Below are 27,978 nucleotides of genomic sequence, written 5' to 3'. Positions count from 1 at the left end.
CAACATGCTATACTATGACGTTTTTGCCCCATTTTGGACGACATGCTATACTATGACTTTTTTGACCGATTTTGAACGACATGCTATAATATGACTTTTTTAAACAATTTTGGAAGACATGCTATACTATGACTTTTTTGCCGATTTTCAACGACATGCTAAACTATGACTTTTTTGACCAATTTTGAACGGCATGTTTATACCTTGACTTTTTTGCTGATTTTCAACGACATGCTATACTATGACTATTTTGACCAATTTTGGACGACATACTATACTATGACTTTTTTGACCGATTTTAGACGACATGCTATACTATGACTTTTTTGACCGATTTTGGACGACATGCTATACTATGACTTTTTTGACCGATTTTGGACGACATGCTATACTATGACTTTTTTGACATATTTTCAACGACATGCTATACTATGACTTTTTTGACCAATTTTCGACGACGTGCTATACTATGACTTTTTTGACATATTTTGGACAACATGCTATACTATGACGTTTTTGCCCCATTTTGGACGACATGCTATACTATGACTTTTTTGACCGATTTTGGACGACATGCTATGCCATGACTTTTTTGACCGATTTTCAACGTCATGCTATACTATGACTTTTTTGACCAATTTTGGACGACATACTAAACTATGACTTTTTTGACCGATTTTGGACGACATGCTATACTATGACTTTTTTGACAATTTTTGGACGACATACAATACTGTGACGTGTTGGTGTCATTTAGGAAAACATCTTAAGACATGGGTCTATAAGGTTAGTGTAGTGGTTAGCACTCACGCCTTCTGAACAAGAAACTCACGGTTCGATCCCTTGTTGGAACGTTTTTGCATGCACCTTGGACGACATGCTATACTATGACTTTTTTGAGCGAGTTTAGACGACATGCTATACTATGACTTTTTTGACCGATTTTCGACGACATGCTATACTATGACTTTTTTGACCGATTTTGAACGACATACTATACTATGAATTTTTGACCAATTTTGAACGACATACTACACTATGACTTTTTTGACCAATTTTCGACGACATGCAATACTATGACTTTTTTGACATATTTTGGAAAACATGCTATACTATGACGTTTTTGACCCATTTTGGACGACATGCTATACTATGACTTTTTTGACTGATTTTGGACAACATGCTATACTATGACTTTTGACCGATTTTGGACGACATGCTATACTATGACTTTTTTGACTGATTTTAAACGACATCCTATACTATGACTTTTTTAAACGATTTTGGAAGACATGCTATACTATGACTTTTTTGACCGATTTTCAACGACATGCTATACTATGACTTTTTTGACCGATTTTGGACGACATGCTATACTATGACTTTTTTGACAATTTTTGGACGACATACTATACTATGACTTTTTTGACCGATTTTGAACGACATGCTATACTATGACTTTTTTGACGATTTTCAACGACATGCTATACTATGACTTTTTTGACCGATTTTGGACGACATGCTATACTATGACTTTTTTGACCATTTTTGGACGACATACTATACTATGACTTTTTTGACCAATTTTGGACGACATACTAAACTATGACTTTTTTGACCGATTTTGGACGACATGCTATACTATGACTTTTTTGACCGATTTTCAACGACATGCTATACTATGACTTTTTTGACCGATTTTGGACGACATGCTATGCCATGACTTTTTTGACCGATTTTCAACGACATGCTATACTATGACTTTTTTGACCAATTTTGGACGACATACTAAACTATGACTTTTTTGACCGATTTTCGACGACATGCTATACTATGACTTTTTTGACCGATTTTGAACGACATACTATACTATGAATTTTTGACCAATTTTGAACGACATACTACACTATGACTTTTTTGACCAATTTTCGAAGACATGCAAAACTATGACTTTTTTGACATATTTTGGACAACATGCTATACTATGACGTTTTTGACCCATTTTGGACGACATGCTATACTATGACTTTTTTGACTGATTTTGGACAACATGCTATACTATGACTTTTGACCATTTTTGGACGACATACTATACTATGACTTTTTTGACCGATTTTCAACAACATGCTATACTATGACTTTTTTGACCGATTTTTGATGACATACTATACTGTGACGTGTTGGTGTCATTAAGGAAAACCTCTTAAGACATGGGTCTATAAGGTTAGTGTAGTGGTTAGCACTCACGCCTTCTGAACAAGAAACTCACGGTTCGATCCCTTGTTGGAACATTTTTGCATGCACTTTGGATTTTCAACGACATACTATACTATGACTTTCTTGACCAAATTTTGGACAACAAGCTATACTATGACTTTTTTGACAGATTTTGAACGACATGCTATACTATGACTTTTTTGACCAATTTTGAACGACATACTTTACTATGACTTTTTTGACCGATTTTGGACGACATGCTATGCTATGACTTTTTTGACCGATTTTGAAAGACATGCTATACTATGACTTTTTTGACCAATTTTAGACGACATACTATACTATGACTTTTTTGACCGATTTTCAACGACATGCTATAATATGACTTTTTTAAACAATTTTGGAAGACATGCTATACTATGACTTTTTTGCCGATTTTCAACGACATGCTAAACTATGACTTTTTTGACCGATTTTGAACGGCATGTTTATACCTTGACTTTTTTGCCGATTTTCAACGACATGCTATACTATGACTATTTTGACCAATTTTGGACGACATACTATACTATGACTTTTTTGACCGATTTTAGACGACATGCTATACTATGACTTTTTTGACCGATTTTGGACGACATGCTATACTATGACTTTTTTGACCGATTTTGGACGACATGCTATACTATGACTTTTTTGACATATTTTTGACAACATGCTATACTATGACGTTTTTGCCCCATTTTGGACGACATGCTATACTATGACTTTTTTGACCGATTTTGAACGACATGCTATAATATGACTTTTTTAAACAATTTTGGAAGACATGCTATACTATGACTTTTTTGCCGATTTTCAACGACATGCTAAACCATGACTTTTTTGACCAATTTTGAACGGCATGTTTATACCTTGACTTTTTTGCTGATTTTCAACGACATGCTATACTATGACTATTTTGACCAATTTTGGACGACATACTATACTATGACTTTTTTGACCGATTTTAGACGACATGCTATACTATGACTTTTTTGACCGATTTTGGACGACATGCTATACTATGACTTTTTTGACCGATTTTGGACGACATGCTATACTATGACTTTTTTGACATATTTTCAACGACATGCTATACTATGACTTTTTTGACCAATTTTCGACGACGTGCTATACTATGACTTTTTTGACATATTTTGGACAACATGCTATACTATGACGTTTTTGCCCCATTTTGGACGACATGCTATACTATGACTTTTTTGACCGATTTTGAACGACATGCTATACTATGACTTTTTTGACCGATTTTCAACGACATGCTATACTATGACTTTTTTGACCGATTTTCAACGACATGCTATACTATGACTTTTTTGACCAATTTTGGACGACATACTATACTATGACTTTTTTGAGCGATTTTAGACGACATGCTATACTATGACTTTTTTGACAAATTTTTTTAAGACATGCTATACTATGACTTTTTTGACCGATTTTGAACGACATACTATACTATGAATTTTTGACCAATTTTGAACGACATACTATACTATGACTTTTTTGACCACTTTTCGACGACATGCTATACTATGACTTTTTTGACATATTTTGGACAACATGCTATACTATGACGTTTTTGACCCATTTTGGATGACATGCTATACTATGACTTTTTTGACTGATTTTGAACGACATCCTATACTATGACTTTTTTAAACGATTTTGGAAGACATGCTATACTATGACTTTTTTAACAGATTTTCAACGACATGCTATACTATGACTTTTTTGACCGATTTTGGACGACATGCTATGCCATGACTTTTTTGACCGATTTTCAACGTCATGCTATACTATGACTTTTTTGACCAATTTTGGACGACATACTAAACTATGACTTTTTTGACCGATTTTGGACGACATGCTATACTATGACTTTTTTGACAATTTTTGGACGACATACAATACTGTGACGTGTTGGTGTCATTTAGGAAAACATCTTAAGACATGGGTCTATAAGGTTAGTGTAGTGGTTAGCACTCACGCCTTCTGAACAAGAAACTCACGGTTCAATCCCTTGTTGGAACATTTTTGCATACACTTTGGATTTTCAACGACATATGACTTTTTTGACCAATTTTTGGACAACAAGCTATACTATGACTTTTTTGACAGATTTTGAACGACATGCTATACTATGACTTTTTTGACCAATTTTGAACGACACACTAACATGACTTTTTTGACCGATTTTGGACGACATGCTATGCTATGACTTTTTTGACCGATTTTGAACGACATGCTATACTATGACTTTTTTGACCAATTTTAGACGACATACTATACTATGACTTTTTTGACCGATTTTCAACGACATGCTATACTATGACTTTTTTGACCGATTTTGAACGACATGCTATAATATGACTTTTTTAAACGATTTTGGAAGACATGCTATACTATGACTTTTTTGCCGATTTTCAACGACATGCTTAACTATGACTTTTTTGACCGATTTTGAACGGCATGCTATACCTTGACTTTTTTGCCGATTTTCAACAACATGCTATACTATGACTATTTTGACCAATTTTGGACGACATACTATACTATGACTTTTTTGACCGATTTTAGACGACATGCTATACTATGACTTTTTTGCCGATTTTGAACGACATGCTAAACTATGACTTTTTTGACCGATTTTGGACGACATGCTATACTATGACTTTTTTGACCGATTTTCAACGACATGCTATACTATGACTTTTTTGACCATTTTTGGACGACATACTATACTATGACTTTTTTGACCGATTTTGAACGACATGCTATACTATGACTTTTTTGACGATTTTCAACGACATGCTATACTATGATTTTTTTGACCAATTTTCGACGACATGCTATACTATGACTTTTTTGACCCATTTTGGATATATATATATACATATATGTATGTATACATTTTTGACCGATTTTGGACAACATGCTATACTATGACTTTTTTGTCAGATTTTGGACAACGTACTATACTATGACTTTTTTGACAGATTTTCAACGACATGCCATAATATAGTATGTCGTCCAAAATCGGTCAAAAATGTATACATACATATATGTATATATATATATATATATATATATATACATACATATATATGTATATATATATATATACATATACTATATGTATACATACATATATATATATATATATATATATATATATATATGTATACATATATATGTCTTTTCCTGTGACGGCACTCTGACCAATCAGTGGCCAGCAGTCTGGTGACGTCATGCATAGTTATGGCCTCAGCTTGCTTGGGACCTCGCCAGAAAAAAAAGCACCTGGTACCAGGTACTATGCTAGTGGAAACACAACTTAACCGTGCCATGCTGAGGTGGAAACATGCCACCTTCACAATTAGCAAAAGAAATTACTGCTCCTTTCTTTTTTGCTCATCGAGTGCCGTTAGGGCCATTGCAATCGTTACAAAACAAAAAAAGGCAGAAATAAAAGCCTGTAAGCCCATGTGTTATCATTTCTTCATGTTACATATTTGCGTTGTTGAGAGGTTTGAGCATACAGAGCCCTTTTCAAACATGTTCATTGGCATTTAAGAGCCTTTAAATAGACACCCAAACACCGGCTAAAGGATTAAACAGGCACCGCATACAAACAAACATAATTGTCATGCTGGGTCACGTTCTGTCTTTTTGATTATCAGCAGCTTTGTGTTGGTGTGGGGCTTAATAGACAGTAGAACGCAGTATATTAGGAAGAAATGTTTCTGCAGGGACTGTTTATTGAGGGATATGATCATTTAATTTAAACAGCCATGATTATGCCTGTGTAATTGCGATATAATGGGATTCACTGTTGTGTGTGTGTGGGGGGGGGAATCAGCGGGTTTAATCCGAGCAGGTGCTGGAGACAAGGGTCAACCCTTTTTTTTTATTGCTTCCCCTAATTCCACTTTAAATAATTACAAATGCTGGTTCAGTTAATGGACCGTCAAAGCGTTTTTTTTTAAGGGGTTTTATTAAATATTGACCTTGGTCCAAAAATCACGTTAAAAGTTTGATGAAAAACAGTGTGGACAAAACATTCATGATAATAAAATTTGCAGAAATGAATATCCTTAAAAGAGAAGCTCAGATAAGAGAAGTTTGTTGATGTACAGTAATGTGAAATTTGTATATTTTGATGACAGAAATACAACAAGAATCATTTTATTCTAACCTGAACCTTGAGCCTTGTGTACTTTGTCGTATTTATGACTAACCTTTCCAGAGGCTACCACAATTACCAGTGTGCATGAATTTATTTTTGTTGGACTGAACAAAATAAATTCACAAATTCAAATTTACAAACAGCAATCGATCGGAACTCCAGTTTTGCAGCACCATGATTTGATCAGCATCGTGTTGAGGTTTTGCAACCAGAAATTCACACACACGTCACGGTACTAGCTGTCAATCACTCAAATCTAGCGATTAAAATCATTAAATCCACAGAGAAATGTTTACTGATGGACGTGTAGAGGGAGGTTCCACTGAAAAAAAATATATATTATAAAGTTTCTTTGCTCCATATAGCAAAGAAATCATTAAAGCTGGATAATTTTGGTTTGTGGACAAAACAAGACATTTGAGAACATCATCATCATTTCCACTGATCAATGTTTTTTAACGTTTTCTGACATTACTCGATTAACTAAGAAAATAATGTTTAGTTGCAGCTCTACAACTAACATGAACTTACTCATTTTCATGTATCTAAACTGAACTTTTAACTACCTCTTTTGAAATGTGATCACTGAGTGCAACACATTGCTTCTCAATCCTGCTTCACAATAGCTGACATCAACACATCTTTTAACTACTTGTTGTTTTATTTGATTTGTAGTTGATGTAGTGAGCAAATGATCCCATCCTCTACCACAACAAACCAGGAAACAAAGAAGAAACGAAAAACAAACAAATCATTGTGTCAATGTGATGGTGGAAATAATATTTTTTTTTGAAAATGAAGGGGAAATTACACATAATTGAACTGTTTGTTTATTCAGATTTTAATTCAGGGGGAATCAGGCTGTTTGTAATTATTCACAAGTACAAACATAATTCCCTTTCTGGGCTTTCAGTAAACGTTGGCGCCTACTGCTGCTTAAATTATTATTATTGGAAAACCTCACGTAATTGTATACATGTTGATACAATAGTGTTCAGATTCTAATAAAAGCCAGACGTGAAGATACTCTTGTATCCAGTGGCGGCTGGAAATATTAGATGTAAGTGTCCCTGATTAATATGCAGTTAAATGACAAGATGTCAAACCTGCCTCTGCATGTGTGAGTGTGCATGTGTTTTCATTAGTACGTCTACCTTCACACATGTTCTTTCTTCAACATGTGCTGTATTCATTGCTTTTTGTGGTACTCCTACTGAGGACTCGAGTTAAAACAATGTGACAGGTGACTTCTTTCATTACTATCCCTTTTTCCCCCCAGTTGTCAACAAACACAGGCCACCTTTTCAGACAGCATTATTATTGTTATTATTATTTGGTTTTATCATTTTCCAACTGCAACCCCATACTGTCGCTGTCTCTCTGATCTACAATATAATGTATGATAGCAGTGAAAGTCAGACACAAGGTTTCATACACAGACAAGCAAACAGGATATCACATGACGTTACAGGTCTCATATCTTCGTGCTACTTGCTACCTGCAATATTTTGTAATTCGTTCAACTGTACTTGCTAATAAAAAAAGAAGCATATATCAATCTTTCTATTCATACATTCCTATTCTACCACTTATCTGTGGATAACTCAGGGTGGCAACCAATCAAAGTAGTCTTTTCTCTCCACAGCAAAGTTTTACAGATCCTCCTGATGACAAAAACCCAAAAAACAACCATTTCATATTGTTCTGTTTCTGTGTCTAACCAAATTAATTCTACCAGCGGGACTTCAAATGGAAGGCACAGGGAAAAAAAATCATCCTTATCACCTAATCTGCCAGCAAGATTCAGGAGGTAAATTAGTTCAGCAACTAGTATCCTTCATTTTAACAATCCTGAAAACGTGGGTTCATTTCCAACATTTAGCAAAGGAAATGTCTAAAATCCCATCATCTAACAGAGGAGTCTGGTGTATTTAGCGACAGCACTGCTGATAGCCTGCAAGCTGAATTCTAACCTTTTTTCGGCACAAGCTCGGCTCAGGTGGTTGTCTGATTCTCGTCACTACCACCTGGCTTTTCATCACCATCCATTTTGTATTTATTTCTCCTTAGCGCACACTTTCTCCTGCGTTCTGTGCTACACTCACTCGGCGCCGCTGCTTGTAAACTCTCAACTGCAGACGGGCGTTCGCCTCCACTAACGTAAAGGAGAGAGAAGGCAGCGGCAAGGCTGCGTTTAGAGTAAAATGCAGAAGAATCATTGTCATTTAGAAATGAGATCACGTGTAGTACTGAATCGAGATCACAATTATTTTTTAGCGATTTAGCGCGCAGCCCTTACTCATAATCGAGAGACTGAGATACAGTACTTACAGCTTAACCTTCATTTGGGGCCGAAAATCTGTCCGACCTCACAGGAAAAGAATGCACACTTTTCTGATTGCTTTTCAGATCTTAAACTTCCCACAATCATGCTGCATTACAATTCCCTGCAAATCACTCATATGCATAGTAAAGGTCACAGCCTGATGAAGCAAAAAAATACCATAACAATCAACTGAGAAGATTGTCGAGATTGTGCCGTGCAAAAGTACCACAACAAACTGAAAGCACCTGGCCTCCCTTGTTGCTGACATCAAATAATTAATAATAAATAATAAACTTGGGTTTTGAAACACAGCACAGAGAATATTCCCAACTTTCTACACGTGAAAATTTGAGCCATTGCTGTCTATACTTTGATCACTTTCCTAATCCCTTTTTTCCTTTCCTTTATTTGTCATTTTTATGGAAATTGTTCACATATCCACACATCCAGCCATTTTTATTGTAGACACATTGGCCCTGACAGCAGTGTCAGGTCCCCAGGGCAGTCCTTGGAGATATTCTTGACATATTTCAATCAGTTGCTAGCTTTTATGGCCTTCCTGTTCTGCCCCTTTCTATTGTGCTGTCATGTGCCCCCTGGTTGTCACGTTACAGTCGTGACAACACACCTGCAAGTGACTCTATTTTTCCAATGTCAAATGTTTATTGTGCTATTATAAAAAATATATATATATATATCCTAGAAGCAGGGCTGAAAATAAGAGGTGAGCAGCAGCAGCAGAAAACATGTTGCTTTAGTGATTTAACGTATATAAAAGTACTGGAAAAATGGAATATGGATAGGATTACGAGTCATTAAAAACAATAATTTAACATATCTTTAGCTGCTAATGAGCAAATACTAAACCAATTTGGTCAAATTCACCGTCAAAGTGGTCACAAATTATTTTTTTCCTAAAAATCTAGTAAAATCACTTTCACATTTAGAGCAACAAGAGCTTGGGTTGAAACAGTGGCTTCTGAAAATATTGGGTTTGACTAGCACCGCGATCAAATTAATCTCACTGTACTTTTTTTTTGTTGAAATAATGGATTTCACTTATGTTCCACTGCAGCAAAGCGAGACAATAAAGTAGAGTTAGAGCCAGTTGTAGCTGACGGTGCTCGCTATCGGGTCGCCACAACTGAAATATGTTAACAATGTGGCAGTTCTTCCACTCGGAGGCTGTTGGCTTAAGTTGAATTCTGCTGCCAAAGTCAGACTGCATCGCTGGTGGTTCTCAGAAATGAGACTTTGGGTCAAATGTGGGGTTAGGTCTTGCTTATGATCCAATAATCAAAACACAAAGCATTTTGGGGGACTTTTAAGTGTGTTTTTTTCACTCTGCCCTACAGAGTGAAAACTACAACTCCTGTTTCCAACTATTAATTTCCAGGCCGGTAGAGTCTTGTGCGCGCCTCTGGAAATACAACACTCCATACTCACCCATACTCCATTATTTAAACCTACTGTACAGGGCAGTGGAGCAGGTCGCTCAGATCTTTTTTTGCTCTTTGCCCTGTTGTTGCCTTAGCTGTCTTTGGTTAAAACTCAGCCGTGTCCTGATTGCGGGGTCAAATGCAGCAGGTCAGTGCCGAAGAGCCAGTTACACTCACTTCTTCTCCTAAGAGGCTGATGATATTTTATCTAATTATGTGTTTTTCTAATCTTGAAGTACATTAGAAAAGGCAAAGCCAATATTTTCTCTCCCGAAAAAGAAGACTATGACTATTTAGTGAGTCTTAACGTCAAGAGAACAGCATTCGAAACAATCCAACATTCAGTTACACTCTGACCTGGAGGAACTGAAGGCTCTAATGGCTAATTAACCCCGTGTCATAGGTGTAGGCACACTATTAAACATTAATCAATTACGTCTGTGCTTGACCAGCCCCATCAACTCGGCAAACATTGACACAGACAGTGTGGGAATGTAGCCAATATGTATAATCATGGGCCGCATCCCTTAGACTCTGTTGTTTCCTGTCAGTTAAAACTGTACTGCACAGGTATTTGGGGGGATTTCAGTGTAAAGAAAAAGCCAAAAATGGCAGTGACTTTTTTTGCAGAGCGACACTGTGGTGTGTGTGTTTGTGTCACCGTGTCCTGCTTTTGACAACATCTGTATTCTGACAGAGCCTCCTTTCTCAATCTAGATGTAACTGCCTGCAGCCTGTGCCACACAGGAGCTGGAGGGGGGAGCTGAGAAGAATACTTACAAGCCTCCAGCACAAGCACCAGTGCCCCGCCCAGGCACACACACACACACATGCACAAACGCACGCATACACAAACACAGGCATATAGCCCTGCCAAGTCAAGCACTGTGGCGTGTCAGGAGGACCCTCGGGAGTCCAGCAGCAAAATGTGTCCTCTAGCATTAATGGCGGCTTCAGCTGACTGAACGGGGAAAACACCTTGAAGAATCATACTTCTGAACACTGCCTTGGCTCTGCTGGGAAAAAAAAAAACTGATTGACATTTCAGAAGCCTTACTAAACATGCTGGCCCTCTAATACAGAGCGCACACACACAGCGGCTGTGCTGTCCTCCTCTGAATACTACACAGGGAGGGATACATGTGATTAAAGAAATTCCTTGTGTCCATTTTTTTTTAATCCATGTACGGCTGGTAGGTAAAAAGAATAAAGATAATAGGTTCCTGGGGTCTCACTGGCACTTTCTTCTCCTTCCCTTTGGAACGCGATGATCTCAGACGATGGTTGCCAGGCCTTTGGAAGGTAGCAGTGAGGTTGTTGCTTTGAGTAAAATTCAAGCTGAGCCTGTCCTGACCTGTATCCAAATATAATCACTGGTGTTGAAATGATAGAATTCCTTGAGTGATGAATTTGACTGCAAATATCTTTGACCGCCGGGTACTGCACTGGCGTAGGAACAAGGATATAGACATATTTGAATCTCTGCTTTATGGTTAGATTTTTTACACCGAGCCAAACAAAATAAAATTCTTATTTTTAACATGGTACTTCCAGTCACCACACGAAACCCACTCCCTTTTTATGAGAACGCCAGGTATCGAGGCTGATGCTTTTATGTGCACAGACTGCAGAGCACGGAACTGCAGTGCAACTGTGCAACTCAATATGACGGCATAATCAGACCCGGTATTAATATGCATCCCGAGTGATTTGATTGGGGCCAGATCATGCTAAGTGCAGGTCTGAAAGCTTCAAGTCTGTCTCAAATGTGTCCTCAGATCTGAAAAGGAGGTGGTTTGAAGATGCATGTGGTCACTTTCCCGAACTGCATGGTGGCAATCCATCCTCAGGATAATGTGACCTACATTAATCAATGCTCATATGTTTTTAGGTTAAAATCTTATTTCATGTTACAGCAGCGCGAGTAGTTTTGTTAATACTCGGTCTGAGCTACATTAGTCAGTTAGAAACCTCATGTTATGTGGTTGATTTACCTCATTTGAGTGTTGACTTGCATAAAAATAGACACACGCTTAAATGTCAGACATGATTTCACCACTTATATATGAAGAAAATAGTTGCTCCCTCAAAATAAAGTACTGGGTTGAGATCCTTCATTTGAGCGATCCACACCACGGAGTGAACCTCCCATTAGCCAACTGGCATTTTCTCGGTTGAGAAATCTTAAAAGGGCAGCGATATGAGACGATGATGTTTGAGAGACGCAGAGGAGTCGGATTTGAAGAGAAGCAGCAGACGTTTATGCAAACAATGGTGTTTTCTCAGTGAAGGGAAAACTGTTTTGAGCAACAGCAGGGCAGAGTTGAACTTGAGCAGCTGCTTAAAACTTTATAAAAAGGGCATGGTGTTGTGGGAGCACACTGCAAAAATCTGAACAAAAACTGAATAAATGAGGCTTTAGAAATGAAATCTTGTAGAAAAAATTAAAACAAACAAACAGGAAAGGAACAAATAAATTAGACTGTAGATTAAAACAAATGCTACACGGCAGACTATATTCCATATGCTAAGTGTAGTTCAAATCTCCGTAGCGTTTGCTTTTATGCAACATGCATATATGAATTGTATTAGCTCTCGGCTATTTGATTTCTCATATTGGACGCAGCACAAATAAATGAGTAAACAGAGGCTGCGCTTGTCTTTCAATAACACTGCAAAAGATAAAAGTAAACAGCATCTACAAAAAAAAAAAGCCAGCTATAACCTGGAGCCTGCAGCTCTTCCTGATATCAGCAGAGAGCCGGCTGCAGCCTTGCACTGTCACCGTTGTCGTGGGCGATTGGAATGGACATGTGTACTTGGTTGAAGGGCCGTAAAACAAGATTTACTGCGAAGGACAGCACTGGCCAAGCCAGGTTGACAGCACCAGTCTTATCTGATCCCCAACCAGAGACAGGCAATAGGACAGACCGAGCAAACCTCAGTTTGAGCCAAAGATAAGGGAAAGGGGCTGAAGGGAAGTGAGGAGAAACAGACAGGTCCCAAAATGGACAGTTTTCAAGCACAATTGGAGTCTCTTTTTCCTGCTTAAGGTTTCTCTCTCTCCTATGCATTTTTCTGTTGACAATATTTCTCCCTACACAGACTTGATGGTGTAATAAATAATTCAAAACATCAGTACTCAGATTACCCACAGGCATGCATTTTAGATTCAACAGTATTTTTTTTACACATACACATACAGTATGTGCTTTGTGTGCAAGGCAATAAAAGTGTGTCCTCTCACTAAATATGTTGACTTAACTCATCATACTCTTTTATGTGTGGAAGCAACTCACCTTGTCCTTTCCTTGTTTCTCGTCTTGATATATACTCCACCGCTCTCCGTCATTACTGTAAGCGATTTTGTACGAGCCAACAAATTGGACGTGGCCAAAGTCTTTAGCTCCCTGGGTGATGACGCCTGTGACCTTGGTTGGCACGAGCAGGTCCATCTGAGAGAGAACACGGGTCACAAAAGGAGAGAAAGAGTTAGAATGTGTTGATCACTCAAGAAAGTTAACTTCAAAATATGCTAGACAGCATTCTTTCCTCTTTTTTTTCCTCCTTTTGATGTCATTAGAGGATTTTACAGTATAAAGACATCAGGTGCAAGAAGTCAGTTTCAATTATTCACAGAGTATTGAACAACAAGGCTAAGTCCACAACCTCGCCTCAGCAAAACTGAAAATCACACACTGCAGCAGCTTCCGAGTCGGAGACTGCACCGCTGGGGGTTCATTTTTAATACGCTCTCATTTGTTGCAAACAATTTGCAGCTCGAGGACGTCAGGCAGTCAACGCAAAGCCGTTATTTCTACTGACAGTTTGGGGTTCAATCGTGCTTCGTTATTCAGGAAAGTGAGATTAACCCGGACCCCAAAGCGTATGATGACAAGATTAAGTATCGAAGCGTCACCAAAATGTATCTACAGGCAGATATGACTATACAGGTCAGACTTTATCTACGGATGATCCGAGCAACGTGGTAATTACGTTAGATGAATAATGTACAGATGTGCGAGAAAACAAGTTTATCCCATGGGGGAAGTCGACAGAAATAGAGAATATAGAGGACGTACTGACACAAACTGACGTTTCAATCACATGTTCCACATAAGCGTCAACAGATGTAATATTTCACTGTTAAAAAGTGCAGCAGTGGCCTCAGGTGCTCGCATTTCCATCATTAGCTTTGCATAACTGTCAAACACTGATTTCTGTTGCTACATTTGTTCATTTTTTGATGGTTTGATGTTTGAGGTTATTCTTGCATATACTGCCCGTTTCGAGCACCTCGGCATCACTTCAAAGGATGGATTGAAATCAGGGCTTTGATTAGGCCGTTCCATAAAACTTCCATTATTATCGAGATAATAAATATTCCGTCAAAATATCTCTGGTTGAACTTCAACTGTCAAACAAATGGCCTCTGAATTGTATAAGTGAATCAGAGGCTGTAAGCTGTTCTCCCTGTTCCTCAGACAGAAACACAGATCTAAATCATCGCAGTTCAAGTGGCAGAACTTTCTTTCACTTGTCCAGAACACATTATTCAAAAAAAAGGACTGCTGTCCAATGCCCATTGGCAAACTGTTGGCTTTTTCCTGGCACACTTATTTATGCACTTTCCTTTAGATGCATTTTTTTATTAGATCATCTCGTCTTTGATCGTCTCTGCTAGGGCAGCCAGTTCTAGTCACCGTGCAGATGTAGATGTAGTTTCCGTAAAGTTGGATTTTTAATTTAAAAATATTACTGAGATACTTTTTTTTGAAGGCCTTCAGAGAGCTCTTGAGATACTGGCATGATGTTATTGCCTTACTAAGAGAGAGAGAGAGAACATTACCACACCCTAAATGGCATAACAAAGATCATTTCGGCTGCTTTTTTCCATTACTAAGAATGTGCAATATAGAGTGTCTTATATCCTTTTTTTCAGCACAACCTATAGGCAATCTGATGAAAAAGTTATTTCATGTTCACCAACTATATGTAAACACACCTGAGCAAAATAATACTCAAAATGTTTAAAATCTGATTGAATTTGTGAAATACATCACAGTTGACTTCTGCACAATTATTGCTACTTTGTATCACCACTAAAACACATTTTTTAAATATGTGACCTATAAACACACACCCCCAGGATGTCCATATAAGGAGTTGTGTATTATTCCTACAGCTATTTACCATGGGTGCACCTGTGGCACTGATCCGCGTGAGAAATAAGGGTTTAATAAGACCTGCGCTCCTTTTGGGGCTTCTAATGAGGCGTACCTTACCTTACTTTCTACATGATTTATCAGAGAAAATAACTAAAAAGTATTAAGGTTGTGTCACGTTTGTGTAAATATATCACACATTTGCCCCAAAACTTTGAAATGACTGTCAATTATCTAAAGTAGATTGTTTGTAGAAGGCAGAGAGAGAGAGAGAGAGAGAAACACAAGCATACTGATTTATTTCTTCTGCTGAATATACACAGCGCTGAGGCAGCCATACATCAAACTAATTGGCCTGGTCATAGGCCAACATATACTATGTCACGCCGGCTCTGACAATGACAAAATAGAGTAGATTAAACAAATAAGACAACTGAACTAAATGAATGCATGAGATATGGCTCTATTTTCTCTCTCCAACACATTTTTATGACCTGCCATACATTACAAACTCTGAAATACTGTATTATACTTTTGTCATATGTGTCCAGAAGAGCATTTTAGCTCCATGTTCCATATAGACTATATAATGCATTCATGTGTGCTGTGCTTTAGTGTCTATTTTAATCTAAAAGGGAAAGGTTTACTGATGTTATAAATCAAGTGAGAAGTAGACTTACATTCTCAAAGGCTTTAATTCAAACTGGGTTCTTTATTAACCAGCAGCGATGCCCCCTAGTGGCTAATGTCCTACACCCTAGGCTTCACTCTTCAAACCATACTGAGTCACCTAATAACGAATGTCACATAGTCATTGACGCACACTGTCTGCTTCGTTTCAGAAAGTGCTCACGAGAAACAACAGTGGAAAGATTTAGAGATTTAGAGATTTCCTTAACGACACTAATGACAAAGTGAAACTGAAAGTAAGTGTTTTGTGTTTTCAAAGTCAGCAGTCGGAGTCAGCAGCATCTTGAAACTTCTGCTTTTATGTGCACTAAAGTGCCGGGCGCATCTCGAAACAGAAGTTGAAGCGCTTTAAAAGTAAAGCAGTAACGTGGATGTCGCCACAAGTTCTCAACTCTGCTATGTGTCTCTTCCCTGCCAACTACTTTCAGATTGAGGACAGTTCTCTGGGTATTAGTGTGGTCTTCTTCCATGCAGAACCCCTGCTGTGTTTCATAGACTCGGGTCCTAACACATGCAGATAAAGCAATGCCTTTGTTGAATACAAAAGAAGAGAAGAGTTTCTCTTAAAGGCATTCGAGTGGATAAACTCCGAGCTGTGAGATGTTAAGCCAACGGAAAAATAGGACAAAAGGCATTGACGTTTCCGTGCAGACGTATTTCAACCGTCAACAACGCTGTGGTTACAGGTGTGCAATTATGCAGATGCTACACAAACGGAGTGCACGCTTCATTTGTTTCGAATACACTATTCATGCAGTTTCTCCTCCATATGGAAGCTTCCTCTGCTTCCCGTTTTGTGTCAATGCCATGTCTGTTTGCGACCGCGACTTTGGCTTCGATGTTTATGAACATCTTTAAACAACAGCTCTGTTACGATGACAATAATGCCACAACACAGAGGGGGCAGATATAAAGAACGGCGCAGACCGCTGGGCTGATTTATGGGCCATGATGCCGCACACTGTGAGGCTTTGATTACGCTTCAGTTGCAGAGTGTTCAAGTAATCTAATTCAAGCCAAGCAGTCACGTCTGCCACCAAAAACGCAGGCACCCTTGAAGGGGGAACCTGTAATTCATGCCACAGGTAGCGGTCAAAAAATACGACCACCCCAGCTCCCAACACTTTGATGGCCCAAACTGAATTAGGGGAGATAGACAAGCTTGTTAATGCAAGGCCTCTCCTCCATCCCACCTTCTGTCCTTTTCTCCCCATCACATTCTCAGCTCCATTCTCTCCTCCATGAGCTGCTGACACAGTGAGTGTCTTAAAGCTGTATTGTGCAACTTTAACTTTAAATTTAAATCTAAACAAAAGTCTGTGACATTCAAACCATTATTACATGAGTTCATACAACGCTGATTAAGCCCACACAACTCGCTCTCTTTTACTTGTTTTATGTCAAGACAGAGGCAACGGCCATATTGTCGAAGTAAAGCAAAAGGGAATAAAGAAAATACAAAGAAGCTCCCATGAAATACTAAAGAAGTAAGATCCTAGTTGTTACGACCCAGCTCGTGAAGGGGGACTGAAGCAACATAAAAACCAGGTGTTTTTGGAAAATATGATTATTTATGGGCCGCACACTGTTCCTCTCACAGTCCAAAGACATGCAGATTTGGGGATTAGCTCTAAAATGACCATAGGTGTGATTGTGAATGGTTGTCTCTATATGTGTCCCTGTGATGGACTGCCGAACTGTCCAGGGTGTGACCCAGCCCTATGTCAGCTGAGATTGGCACAGCTGACCCCCCCCCCGCGACCCTCATGTGGAGGATAAAGCAGTAGAAGATTATTTTATTTAATAAAGTTAACAAAACATGCAGGGACAAAAGGTCCCGGATGACAAAATAAAACAAATAGTAACAAACCTTGAGTTAAAGAGCCGTGATTAGTTAGAACAATGCAAGTATCAGAGAAAAGTGCCAGCAACTGGCATACCACAAGTTGTCAACAATTGAATTGCCAGTAACACCAGTACACAGAGTTCAAAAACACAGGTTTTCAAAGATGGACAAAAGCGCAGTCAGCCCCAGCTGAAGTCAAACGTAGGTCGGCTGATTGCTGATTTGACTCGAGTACTACATCACTGACTTACGCATTGGTACATGTTTTAAATGAAAGTGTGAAAAGGGAAGAGCTGGTTTGTAAATCCCATGTTCATATTTATGTGAAATGGCTTTAGTAAAGACCTGAACAAATGTAGGAGGCAGTTTAAAACGAAGCCAAATGAGTCCCAGTTTCCTATTTTACATACTGTACACAGCATCCTACTGATATTCTCCCCTCCAGTTGTGCTCATTCAACATTTAATCCTTACACACTGTGCATGCCTTTGCGTGAAACATTCATTCTCCTCCTATACAGCAGGTATAGTGCAGAATTCAACGTTGCATGCGCACAACTCACAGGGCCATGAGGACAGTGCTACAGCCCATCAACCTCACAGCGGGACAGATATCATTAAAGCTTAACGCTGCCGTGAGAGCTTGCAAAACATCCCTTTTGACTTGGCTTTATCTCCTCGAGAAGTGTTGAAGAATCTATTCTTCTTCGTTTTTATCTATATTTACTACATTTATATTATATGCTATTGACCTAAGTTTGACTAAAACACTATTTTGATCAGGTTGTTAACAAAATATACCAATTATATTCATGAATAGGATATACATGGCAGTATCTTGTGGTCGTAGTTGAGAAAATAGAAGACTTCTCCTGTTGTTCATATAAATAATAGTTCCTGAGATATTGTTCAGCATTGCATGAAATGTCCAAACCATGTCCACACACACACGCACAGTCCAGTCAAGGCTCCAGGCCACCATTTAAAAGTGGATGTATGGGGTTTTAAAGAAATAGGACATTTAAGGAGATAATGGAGAGCAGAGAAACCCAACAATTCACACAATGAGCAAGCACTAGGCATCAGTGGAGAGAAGAAAACTCCATTTTAACAGGAAGAAATCGCTGACAGCACCAGACTCAAAGATGTGCGGCCATCTGCCTCGACAGGTTGGGGTGAAAGGAAAAAATGGGGGACAGAAAGGGGGGAAAGAAAGGACAAGAGGGAGACCAGGTAGAGACAGATGAGTGAGACCAGGAGCAGATATACAACAATTGTATTAAGTTATAAGTTTAGACAAGACAGTTCTGAGTCAGTGATGACATGTTTATACAACAACAATGTCATTTATACAAGCAGCAGCAGAGATTGTTGATAACAATTATACTGATATCAACTTTAATTACAGCATAATAATGAATCAAAACTGGACTAAAATAGCCATTCTCAAAACATAGTAGTTATTCAGATAGATATTATTTATTTCATTAAAAGGCAGAACAATAACGTGAACTTTGCACATTTAGGGTATAAAAACACTATATTATCCATAATAATTTGTGAGCCAATCCCACCTGACATAGGTGAAAAGGTCAGGGGTAAAGAGAAAGGCCCTCAGTCAAACTGGGATTGAAAGTGGTCACCTTCTTGGTGTGAGGCAACAATGCTAGCCCCTACTTCACTGTGTGGCCAGCTGACCCCCATATGTTTCACCAAGCTTAAGTCACACACAGTGTATTTTTGAGCGATTTCCTCAGAGCAAACACATTAAACTGTCCAGAGAGGATAACCAGAGTGAATGCTCACATCACTTTTTTTTGGTGTGGTGAAGTGGCCTGACTCTTATTCTCAATCCCATTTCCATTTACTTTCACACATTCTGCCCTGGTGCCAGATCATAGTATTACTTGCCACATGACAAAGCCCAATATTATGCGATTCTGCAACCCTACCATCTCCGGGAAAAAAAGCATCTCAGCCCCGACTGGCAAACACCAAATGACTAAAGAAACGGCAGAAGGAGCTGAAGGCTGCAGCCTATTTCCAGACCAAATGGGTGACTGAGTGCAACACTTCTCGACTGAGTGCAAAGAAAAAGCCTCTGTGTGTCACGACACCTTTCTAAGTATAAAAATGTGCCATTCCAGACACAGGCAGCCGAGCTGAGCCAATTTCTATATGATGAACCAGGGATCTGAGACTCACTGAGCTTGAAAGATTATTTTGCGACATGTATGTTTACATTTTTCATGTGTGTAGCATATTTAAAGCTGCACTCACAGCAGAAACTGGTAATGAAATATTGTTTATGCTGTCTTGATTAGCAAAGAAACACACTTCATAAACTCTTTTGGACAGAAAAAAATGCAAAATATATAGTCTAATTAAAATTACCTGCAGGTCGGAATGGACTAATTTAAAATATTCTGAGAAAATACAATTTGAAACCTTCGGGTAAGCAACTGAGCATGCAAAGTAAGAGTGAGACATTAATATTACACAAATTAATCCACACACCTCACAAACAAGGATTATTTTTTGCATACTGATGAAAAAGATATAATTTTAGAGAAAACATGTTTACGACCTAACAGCATGATAGAGATAATCATAGAGATAATGTTTTTGGCACTATAGAAATACAATTTAATTGAATTGGATAGATTTTTGAGTGCTTTATGTTATAAATGAAACTTGAAGCATAAGTTAAAACAGATAAAAACCACTGCTACTGATTGTCACTAGGGCTGAACGATTTTATATAAATATCTAATAACGGTTATTATCACTGAAATTGCGATTGTAATATTATTCAACATATGAGAGAGAAATATTCTCATTCATTTGACATTCAACATATTTAAATGATTACTGTTATGATTACTGTGTGATATTTGTCCAGATCTGTGAGAAACAAAGATGTTTTCTTCAGTCTATAGAACAATATTTAGTCTAAAATGGTTATTTGACACACATATTGGCTTTAAAAAATATTGTGCCCCCTGTAATTTCATTCTGATGAGTTGTTCAGCCCTAGTTATCACCACGGATTATAGCATATATCTCTACAATACGACAGAACAAAATCTAACACACAAAAAAAGTTGTAGTCATACATACATAACTCCTTCTTTAACATTATAGTGTTATAAAACTGGAGTGCATGAGTATCAGATGGTCCTTGAATGTGCAGAGCAGCTATGTTTAAATTTAATCGCAATGAAAAAAGACAATGAGAATGAGAGCGGTGAGTGATCCTCATTACACTAAGACCAAAATGAAAAGCCACAACACCCTACCTCTGTGGCGACCATTTTACAGCAGGTAGTCTGCAAACTTTAACTGAAAAGAGCAAGAGTAATAATCCACTGGCGAATGAGGCCGAACAAACCGTCTCCCTCCACTTGCTGGGCGTTAATTAAAGGGGCCATTAGCCTTTAAAACAGGGCAACTGCAATCCCACTTCGAAACATTGGGAGTGGATAAGTTGTGATAAAAAAAAGTTAGAGATACAGAAGCAAGGAGGTGCACTAACTGCCAGTGTCACACTGTGTTCATGCACACACACACACATACACACTGGTCTGCTAAGCTATTATTCCAGGGACACTGCATTCATTTAGAAGGCCTAAAGAAAGTGTTAGCCATGACCTTAACCCTTAGAACAGAGCATTCTAGCTGCTTTTTCCCATTACTATAGTTAAACGTACAGTATATACAAAGGCTATACGAATGTGCAACATAGAGTGTCTTATATTCTTTTTTTTCAGCACAACCTATAGGCAATCTTATGTAAAATTATTTTATAAACACACCTGAGCAAAAAGTACTCAAAATGTTGACATTTGGAAATACGTCACAGTTCAAAGTTCACACCGGGCTCGTTTTTATGAACAAAAAGAAAAGAAATAAAACGTCTATTTTTGTGACTTTTTGTGACACAATTATTGCTACTTTATATAGCTACTAAAAATGTGACTCTGACTCGACAACAACATTTTTTAAAGCCTGAGTATGTGACCTATAAACAGACACACACACACACAGGATGTCCATATAAGGCAGGGGTGTCCGAACTTTTTTTTAACGAGGGCTGTATTTGATAATGTGAAAATTTCCGGGGGGCAATGGTACTTTTTTTATCAGTAACATTTACCTATAAATGCACTGTTTTATAAAAATTTAATTCATCGTCACAATTAGCAATGTAACCATGACATGCCTGATATAAGTTGAGTTGTGTATTTTTTCCACTATTTACCAATTTGCCATGGGTGCACCTGCGGCACAGATCCGTGAGTACTAAGGGTTAACCATAACCAAACTGTAAATACTAGCCCTAAACTTAACAAGTTCCTTGAGGTTTTACTCAGGAGTGGTCCTGTGTTTATGCCAGAGGGAAAAAAAACTCCAAACACCTATATATATATATATAATATATATACAATATATATATATATATATAGGTTTTGCACATGACATGGTGATCACAGCAGGTATAAATGCCTGCTGGGAGTTCACACAGAGAAAAGCAGGTGTGCAGACCCACAGTGTGAAGAGTGACTCGGTTGCTGGGAGTTATTCGGGATGATAAAGGCAATGTCACAGATAGACGGCGTCACACTGCGTTACACCGGTCAGTGTAATGCTCACATTTTTAATGTTCTGCCATGTCTTTTGTTCCATGTACACACACACACACGGCATTTAAATGTGATTCAAACAGCCCGTCACGATGACTGAAGTCCTCCGAGCAACGTGACTTGTTTTGCCAGCGCGTTTACGAGACTCGACTGGTTGGCTAGTCGAGACACATCCTAAGTTGCAGCCAAATGATATTAATAAAAGAAAGGCACTGTCTGTGTAGTGACTGATAGTGAATTGCAAAAAGGTGACAGGCTCACAAATTTGTAAACAGTTTTCCGTGGCATGAACATTGCTATGCATTAAACATCCTCGCCTCGTCTCTGCACTCTGGTCTTCCCTTTTGCATGTAGCTGAAATGAAACTTCACAGCATAAATAGAAAGCCTGCATGTTGGCCACAGGATGAATTCTAATAACCTTGGTCACTTATTTAGATCCAACTTCAGGTCAGTATTTCACACTGCTCAAGTGAAAACTTGATTACTGGCACATTTCCAGTCATTCCTATATTCTTCCCAGCAATACTAAACTTTTAAAGCACAATCGTCGCACGGAATTCGCCGCCGCCGCAAAACAGATGGAGCCTCCGTTTCGGCGTGTCAAGTTAAGTTTAGCCTGTTGCAGGGAACAAGGAAGGGAATTGGCCGTGGCAAAAGGAACGAGAAGCAAATCGAGCATGGTGGTCTCGATCATTTAGAGCCATTACAGCGGGGAGCGGCATCTGTTGAACCATCGAGTTGCAACACCGCGTTATTATGAGTGAAGCGAGGTCTCACCACGCCACACAGGGGGGATTCTGCCTTCTGAAATATTCACCGCCACCAGACATGAGGCTGACACTGAGGGATTAAATGTAAAGTAGTAGCCGTCTCCCTGTGTGATCTGGTCTGGAATCAAATCTGTATTCCCGCTGGAGGCAAAAAAAAAAAAGGAATATGAAGCGCATGTTTAAAGTGAAATGTGTTCCTAATCTAACAAAGACAAAGCTGCTTCTTTAAGGTCCGACAAAATGTGCTAAACCGCTATAGCTGGTACACAACACTCCTCTTGTGGACTCACATGGTCTATACAATATTCATATCAAATTCTCACACATGTGGGCACACAAACCCACTTACTCTGCACAAAAAGCAGAGTGTGCTTCACACGCAACCATGAGATTACATAATAGATACCACTTAAGGACATACAGTAAGTGGCCTTTACGATTAAAATACTTAATATTTGGTTCTTTACAGAGCATTATGTTAACTTTGCAGCCATCCCTGAATTAATCTTAATATTCTATTGTGTCGTGGTGCTGCTCCAGTGCACTCTCATGCTCCCCTGGGTGCATAGACATAAAGATCTCCAACTTAAACATATGGGAAGCGGTTGAGAGTCTCGCCGCTTGTCAGTAAAGCGACAGTAAAGCCTTCGAGATAATGCATGCAGAACACACCGGACCCCAATCTCGGCTGCACTGATTTCGGGCTCTGGCACGTTCAATTCTGACAGTTCCTGCAGATCTAACATTACAGCTGGCACCGCCGCAGACTCATGAATCACTCATCCCGAGATAAAACGGATAAATGCATCCTGCTTTAGCTGAGAGGAAGAGAGAGACAGACACAGAGAGAGAGGAAGATGAGGATCAGGATGTGGTGTTGAAAGATAAGATGGCTGCCGTGAATAATGGAAACAATAGAGCTCCATTACACATATTTCCGAGCACTTCCCAACCTGTATATATATATATATATGTATATATATATATATATATGTATATATATATATATGTATATATATATATATGTATATATATATATATATATATATATATATATATATATATATGTATATATATATATATATATATATATATGTATATATGTATATATATATATAGTATATAATATACAGTAGTTGGAGGGATTGGACTATAAAAAAACGCCAACCTGAAAGGAAAACAGATGGATTTACCGTCCATTCTGTAACTTCATTTGGTAGTTAATTGCATCAGCATAGTAGCTGTGGGGGAAAATTGAATGAAACAGGCCAAAGAAAAGAACCATATTGGACGGGATTAAAATGAGGCTCTGGCGATGAAAGCCTTAATGAAATTTACATCAGCCATGTTTTCAAATTAGTGCAGATTCTCCCTAAGATAATCCTGGATTTCTTGTTGTCAAAGATAATTGAATGTGTTTTCTTTGAGGCGACGTTGTTTATTTACGTCAATTTTCATTTGAACAGTTTGTCACAAGACGGGACTCTTTAATGAGCTTTAAGATTTTCCAATATAGGGGGCCCCCATCTGACAGTCGTCTCCGTAGAGGACCGATAATAATCCGGCAACGATCCCCCTTAATGTGATTTTGTCCCTATTCTAAACCTCGCCAAGTCTTCAAATCATCGACACTGTAGAACGCGACATGGTGCAAATTTGATCTCGCCTTCCTCAGACTGGGTTGGCACATCTGCACACACACACACACACACACACACACATGCTGGCTGAGGAATTTGCAGTCATGGCTGCGTCTGTTGTTCTGGCTTTGTATCAACGGAGATTCAGTTGACAAAGTGATTAACATTTAAGAAGGTGAAACAATCAGAAATCTTGTTTAAATCATGAAAAAGGCTTCAAACCGATTAATCGATTAATTTAGTAATCGATTAATAATCCCGGGTTCGAGCCCCAGTTGGAACAAAGGCCTTTCTGCATGGAGTTTGCATGCTCTCCCCGTGTGTGCGTGGGTTTTCTGCGGGTTCTCCGGTTTCCCCCCACAGTCCAAAGACATACAGATTTGTAGATTAGGTAAATTGGACACTCTAAATTGACCGCAGGCGTGTGAGTAAGATGGCTCTTTGTCTCTGTGTGTGGCCCTGCGATGCAAAAAATGAAAATATGTACTTGAAATATGGACTTGAATTCAGTGTATTTATCTAATCACACCTTTTTTTGGACTTAGATACTAAAGATAATTAGACTTGTTTCAAGGTTGTTTTTCAAGTGCCATTTTCTTGCTGCACTGGCAGATAATTTTGCTTGAAACAAGTCATTTTCCCCTAATAGTGGTTATATTTTCTTGTTTTTTTAGAGGCATTCTTTACAGGGTGTGACCCCACCTATCGCCCTATGCCATCTGACTGGCACGACACCCCTGCGACCCTCATGTGAAGGATAAAGTGGTAGAAGATGGATCAATGGAAGATGGAACTACGGAGCCCTAGACATGACATGAGGAAAAAGGGACTCTAGTTCATGGGCACGAAATACTAATTAGTGTGCATGTTATTATTAAGTATAAGTATTCTGATGATGATTCTGATGTTATACTTATTTTGTGGCCACGATGTAGTATTTAATAACTAAAACAAGCTTTCTGGTTGTTCAGCTTCTTAAATGTGAAAAGTTTTTTCTTTGCTCAATATAACAACAAAATCATTAAAACTGAATCTTTAAGGTTTGTGGACAAAACAAGACATTGGAGATCATCAGCATGTCGAGGTTTGGTGTTAACACCAATCAACGTGTTTGAACATTTTCTGACACCAAACAAGTACTTGATCAATTGCCCTATACTGTAGTGCCACGTTTAGAATGCACGCTAAAGCTGGCGTTTCATACATTTTACACTTTTATTTTTTTTAGAATAACAGCCAAGGCTTTACGGTTAAGTGCTCCTCACTGATTGCAGTATATAGAAACCACCTGGAGACACTGTCCCTCTAACTTTAATTAGTTCGGCAAGAACACTTGGCTGCAGGTGCTGCTCATATTGATTCAGCTTTGGGCATATTATAGAGTAGCAGGACAAGTAATGATAAAACACTGAGTAGCTGGTAGACTAATATCTGCATTTAGAGAGAGCAACAAACTTTGAATAGTCCAATCTGCAGGGTCAGTGATTTTATCTATTTTCAACCAGATCAACAAAGAATTGTAGTATAATTGCTGGATTTATGATGATACCCTCTGTACACTCCCTTTCTATTCAGGCCTGTAAAGACGGTGTATTACTACGAGCAGGGATCAACCTTGAAGCAATATCTCACCCTTGAAAATGTCCCAGTTTTCCCATGCAAGTAATTTCAATAAAGTACCAGTATCTTGTTCTTGAAATAAAGACATTATAATTGCTATTCCAGAAGATCAAAATCCTTCTAAAGTCCTTACATGCAACAATGCTTTTTTTTTTCACTCTCTGAGGCAGCTTCTCTGCTGTATTTAGAAAGGACACACTTCTTCTTTGCTGCACATAACACTCCAGAAGTGATGATCGTTTCAATGGGACAAATTAAAGGCATTCTTCTTTGTGTGGAGGGATGAAACAAACACCCAGCTAATTCTATTGTGAGAAGAAATAAGAGAGTTTGTTGTCTGCAGTGCTGCATTTGAGGTGGCAATTAGATTAGGAAGCTGTGCTTAGCAAAAACCAGTGTAATGTTAATGCCAGTTTTGATTACAACAAATGCATGGTCACAGGCACTGAGCAGGAATCAGTCTTGCATTACATCCTCTTATTGCTCTTTGTAGCCTGGTTCTCCACATGAGACAACGCCGCTCTGTGTGAAGTGACAACAAGCGCACAAGCTCTGCAACTGGCTGGTACAGTGAGGTCATTTAAATTCTTTAGTACATTAAATTACACCCTTTGCATACAACGGAGGGATATTAGCGCCACATGTAAAAAAAAAAGGTCAGAATTTGTACTTTAATCTCTGTATTCTGACTTTAATCTCTGTATTCTGACTTTAATCTCAGAATTCTGACCTTTTTCTCAGAATTCTGACATTTTTTTCTCAGAATTCTTACCTTTTTTCCAAAGAATTCTGACTTTTTTTCTCAGAATTCTTAATATTTTTTTTAAAGAATTCTGACCTTTTTCTCAGAATTCTTACTTTTCTTCTCATGCTGTTTCTTCTTTTTTTTTTTTTTTACATGTGGCCATAATACTCTTCTGTAGCAAACAGTATTAATAGTCTAAAAAAATTGCAGTTATGCATCTTAAGGTTTCAAAATAAACAAACTAATGTCAGGTAAAAAAAAAAAACAGCAAATATCTGCAAGATATCACACGGCGCCCCCTAACACAATGTAGCATCTGTTTGATCTGCAATCGTTTCAAAAAGAAGCGAGGCGGGTGTAAGCAAAAGTAAAAGCTGTGACTAGAAAGTGAAATCCATTAACACCGCTCATTTATTTGACATTTGCTTTCTGCAAAATGAATTCCTGCTCTGCCTCTGCCTCTTAATCTGCCCGTGCCTTTTCCTCGACAGAGGGAAGCACTGATTTATGTTCCAGCGCCTCATGTCATTCATTTCTGTCACTTACTTCATCAGCGCTCGTTCGTAGACTGTCATACGGGCTCCACTGTTCTTTCTTTTTTTTTCCAATGAATTCAGAAAAGGGTTT

General features: G+C 38.4%; 1 protein-coding gene and 1 long non-coding RNA gene across 5 annotated transcripts in view; one reads left to right on the top strand and one right to left on the bottom strand.

The window, feature by feature from the left end:
- LOC131463885 (uncharacterized) overlaps positions 1 to 25,833 on the top strand; it is an 87,119-nt gene extending 61,286 nt beyond the window's left edge. Inside the window, exon 6 of one of the 2 annotated variants that reach the window (XR_009241123.1) lies at positions 25,661 to 25,833. This is a non-coding gene — a long non-coding RNA (uncharacterized LOC131463885). Of the gene's footprint in view, positions 1 to 10,948; positions 11,461 to 25,660 lie in introns of those variants that run through there. The other variant, XR_009241124.1, reaches the window with a different exon arrangement.
- LOC131463884 (EGF-like repeat and discoidin I-like domain-containing protein 3) overlaps positions 1 to 27,978 on the bottom strand; it is a 137,281-nt gene that overhangs the window by 13,956 nt on the left and 95,347 nt on the right. For all 3 annotated transcript variants that reach the window (XM_058635983.1, XM_058635981.1, XM_058635984.1), the window contains one exon: positions 13,531 to 13,686. In XM_058635983.1, the coding sequence (XP_058491966.1) occupies positions 13,531 to 13,686 (156 nt within the window). The remainder of the gene's footprint in view (positions 1 to 13,530; positions 13,687 to 27,978) is intronic.

Source organism: Solea solea, chromosome 8 (genome assembly GCF_958295425.1).
Source record: "Solea solea chromosome 8, fSolSol10.1, whole genome shotgun sequence".
NCBI lineage: Eukaryota > Metazoa > Chordata > Actinopteri > Pleuronectiformes > Soleidae > Solea > Solea solea.
The sequence above is the reverse complement of the archived record's forward strand: the minus strand, read 5'-3'. Positions and strand labels throughout refer to the sequence as shown.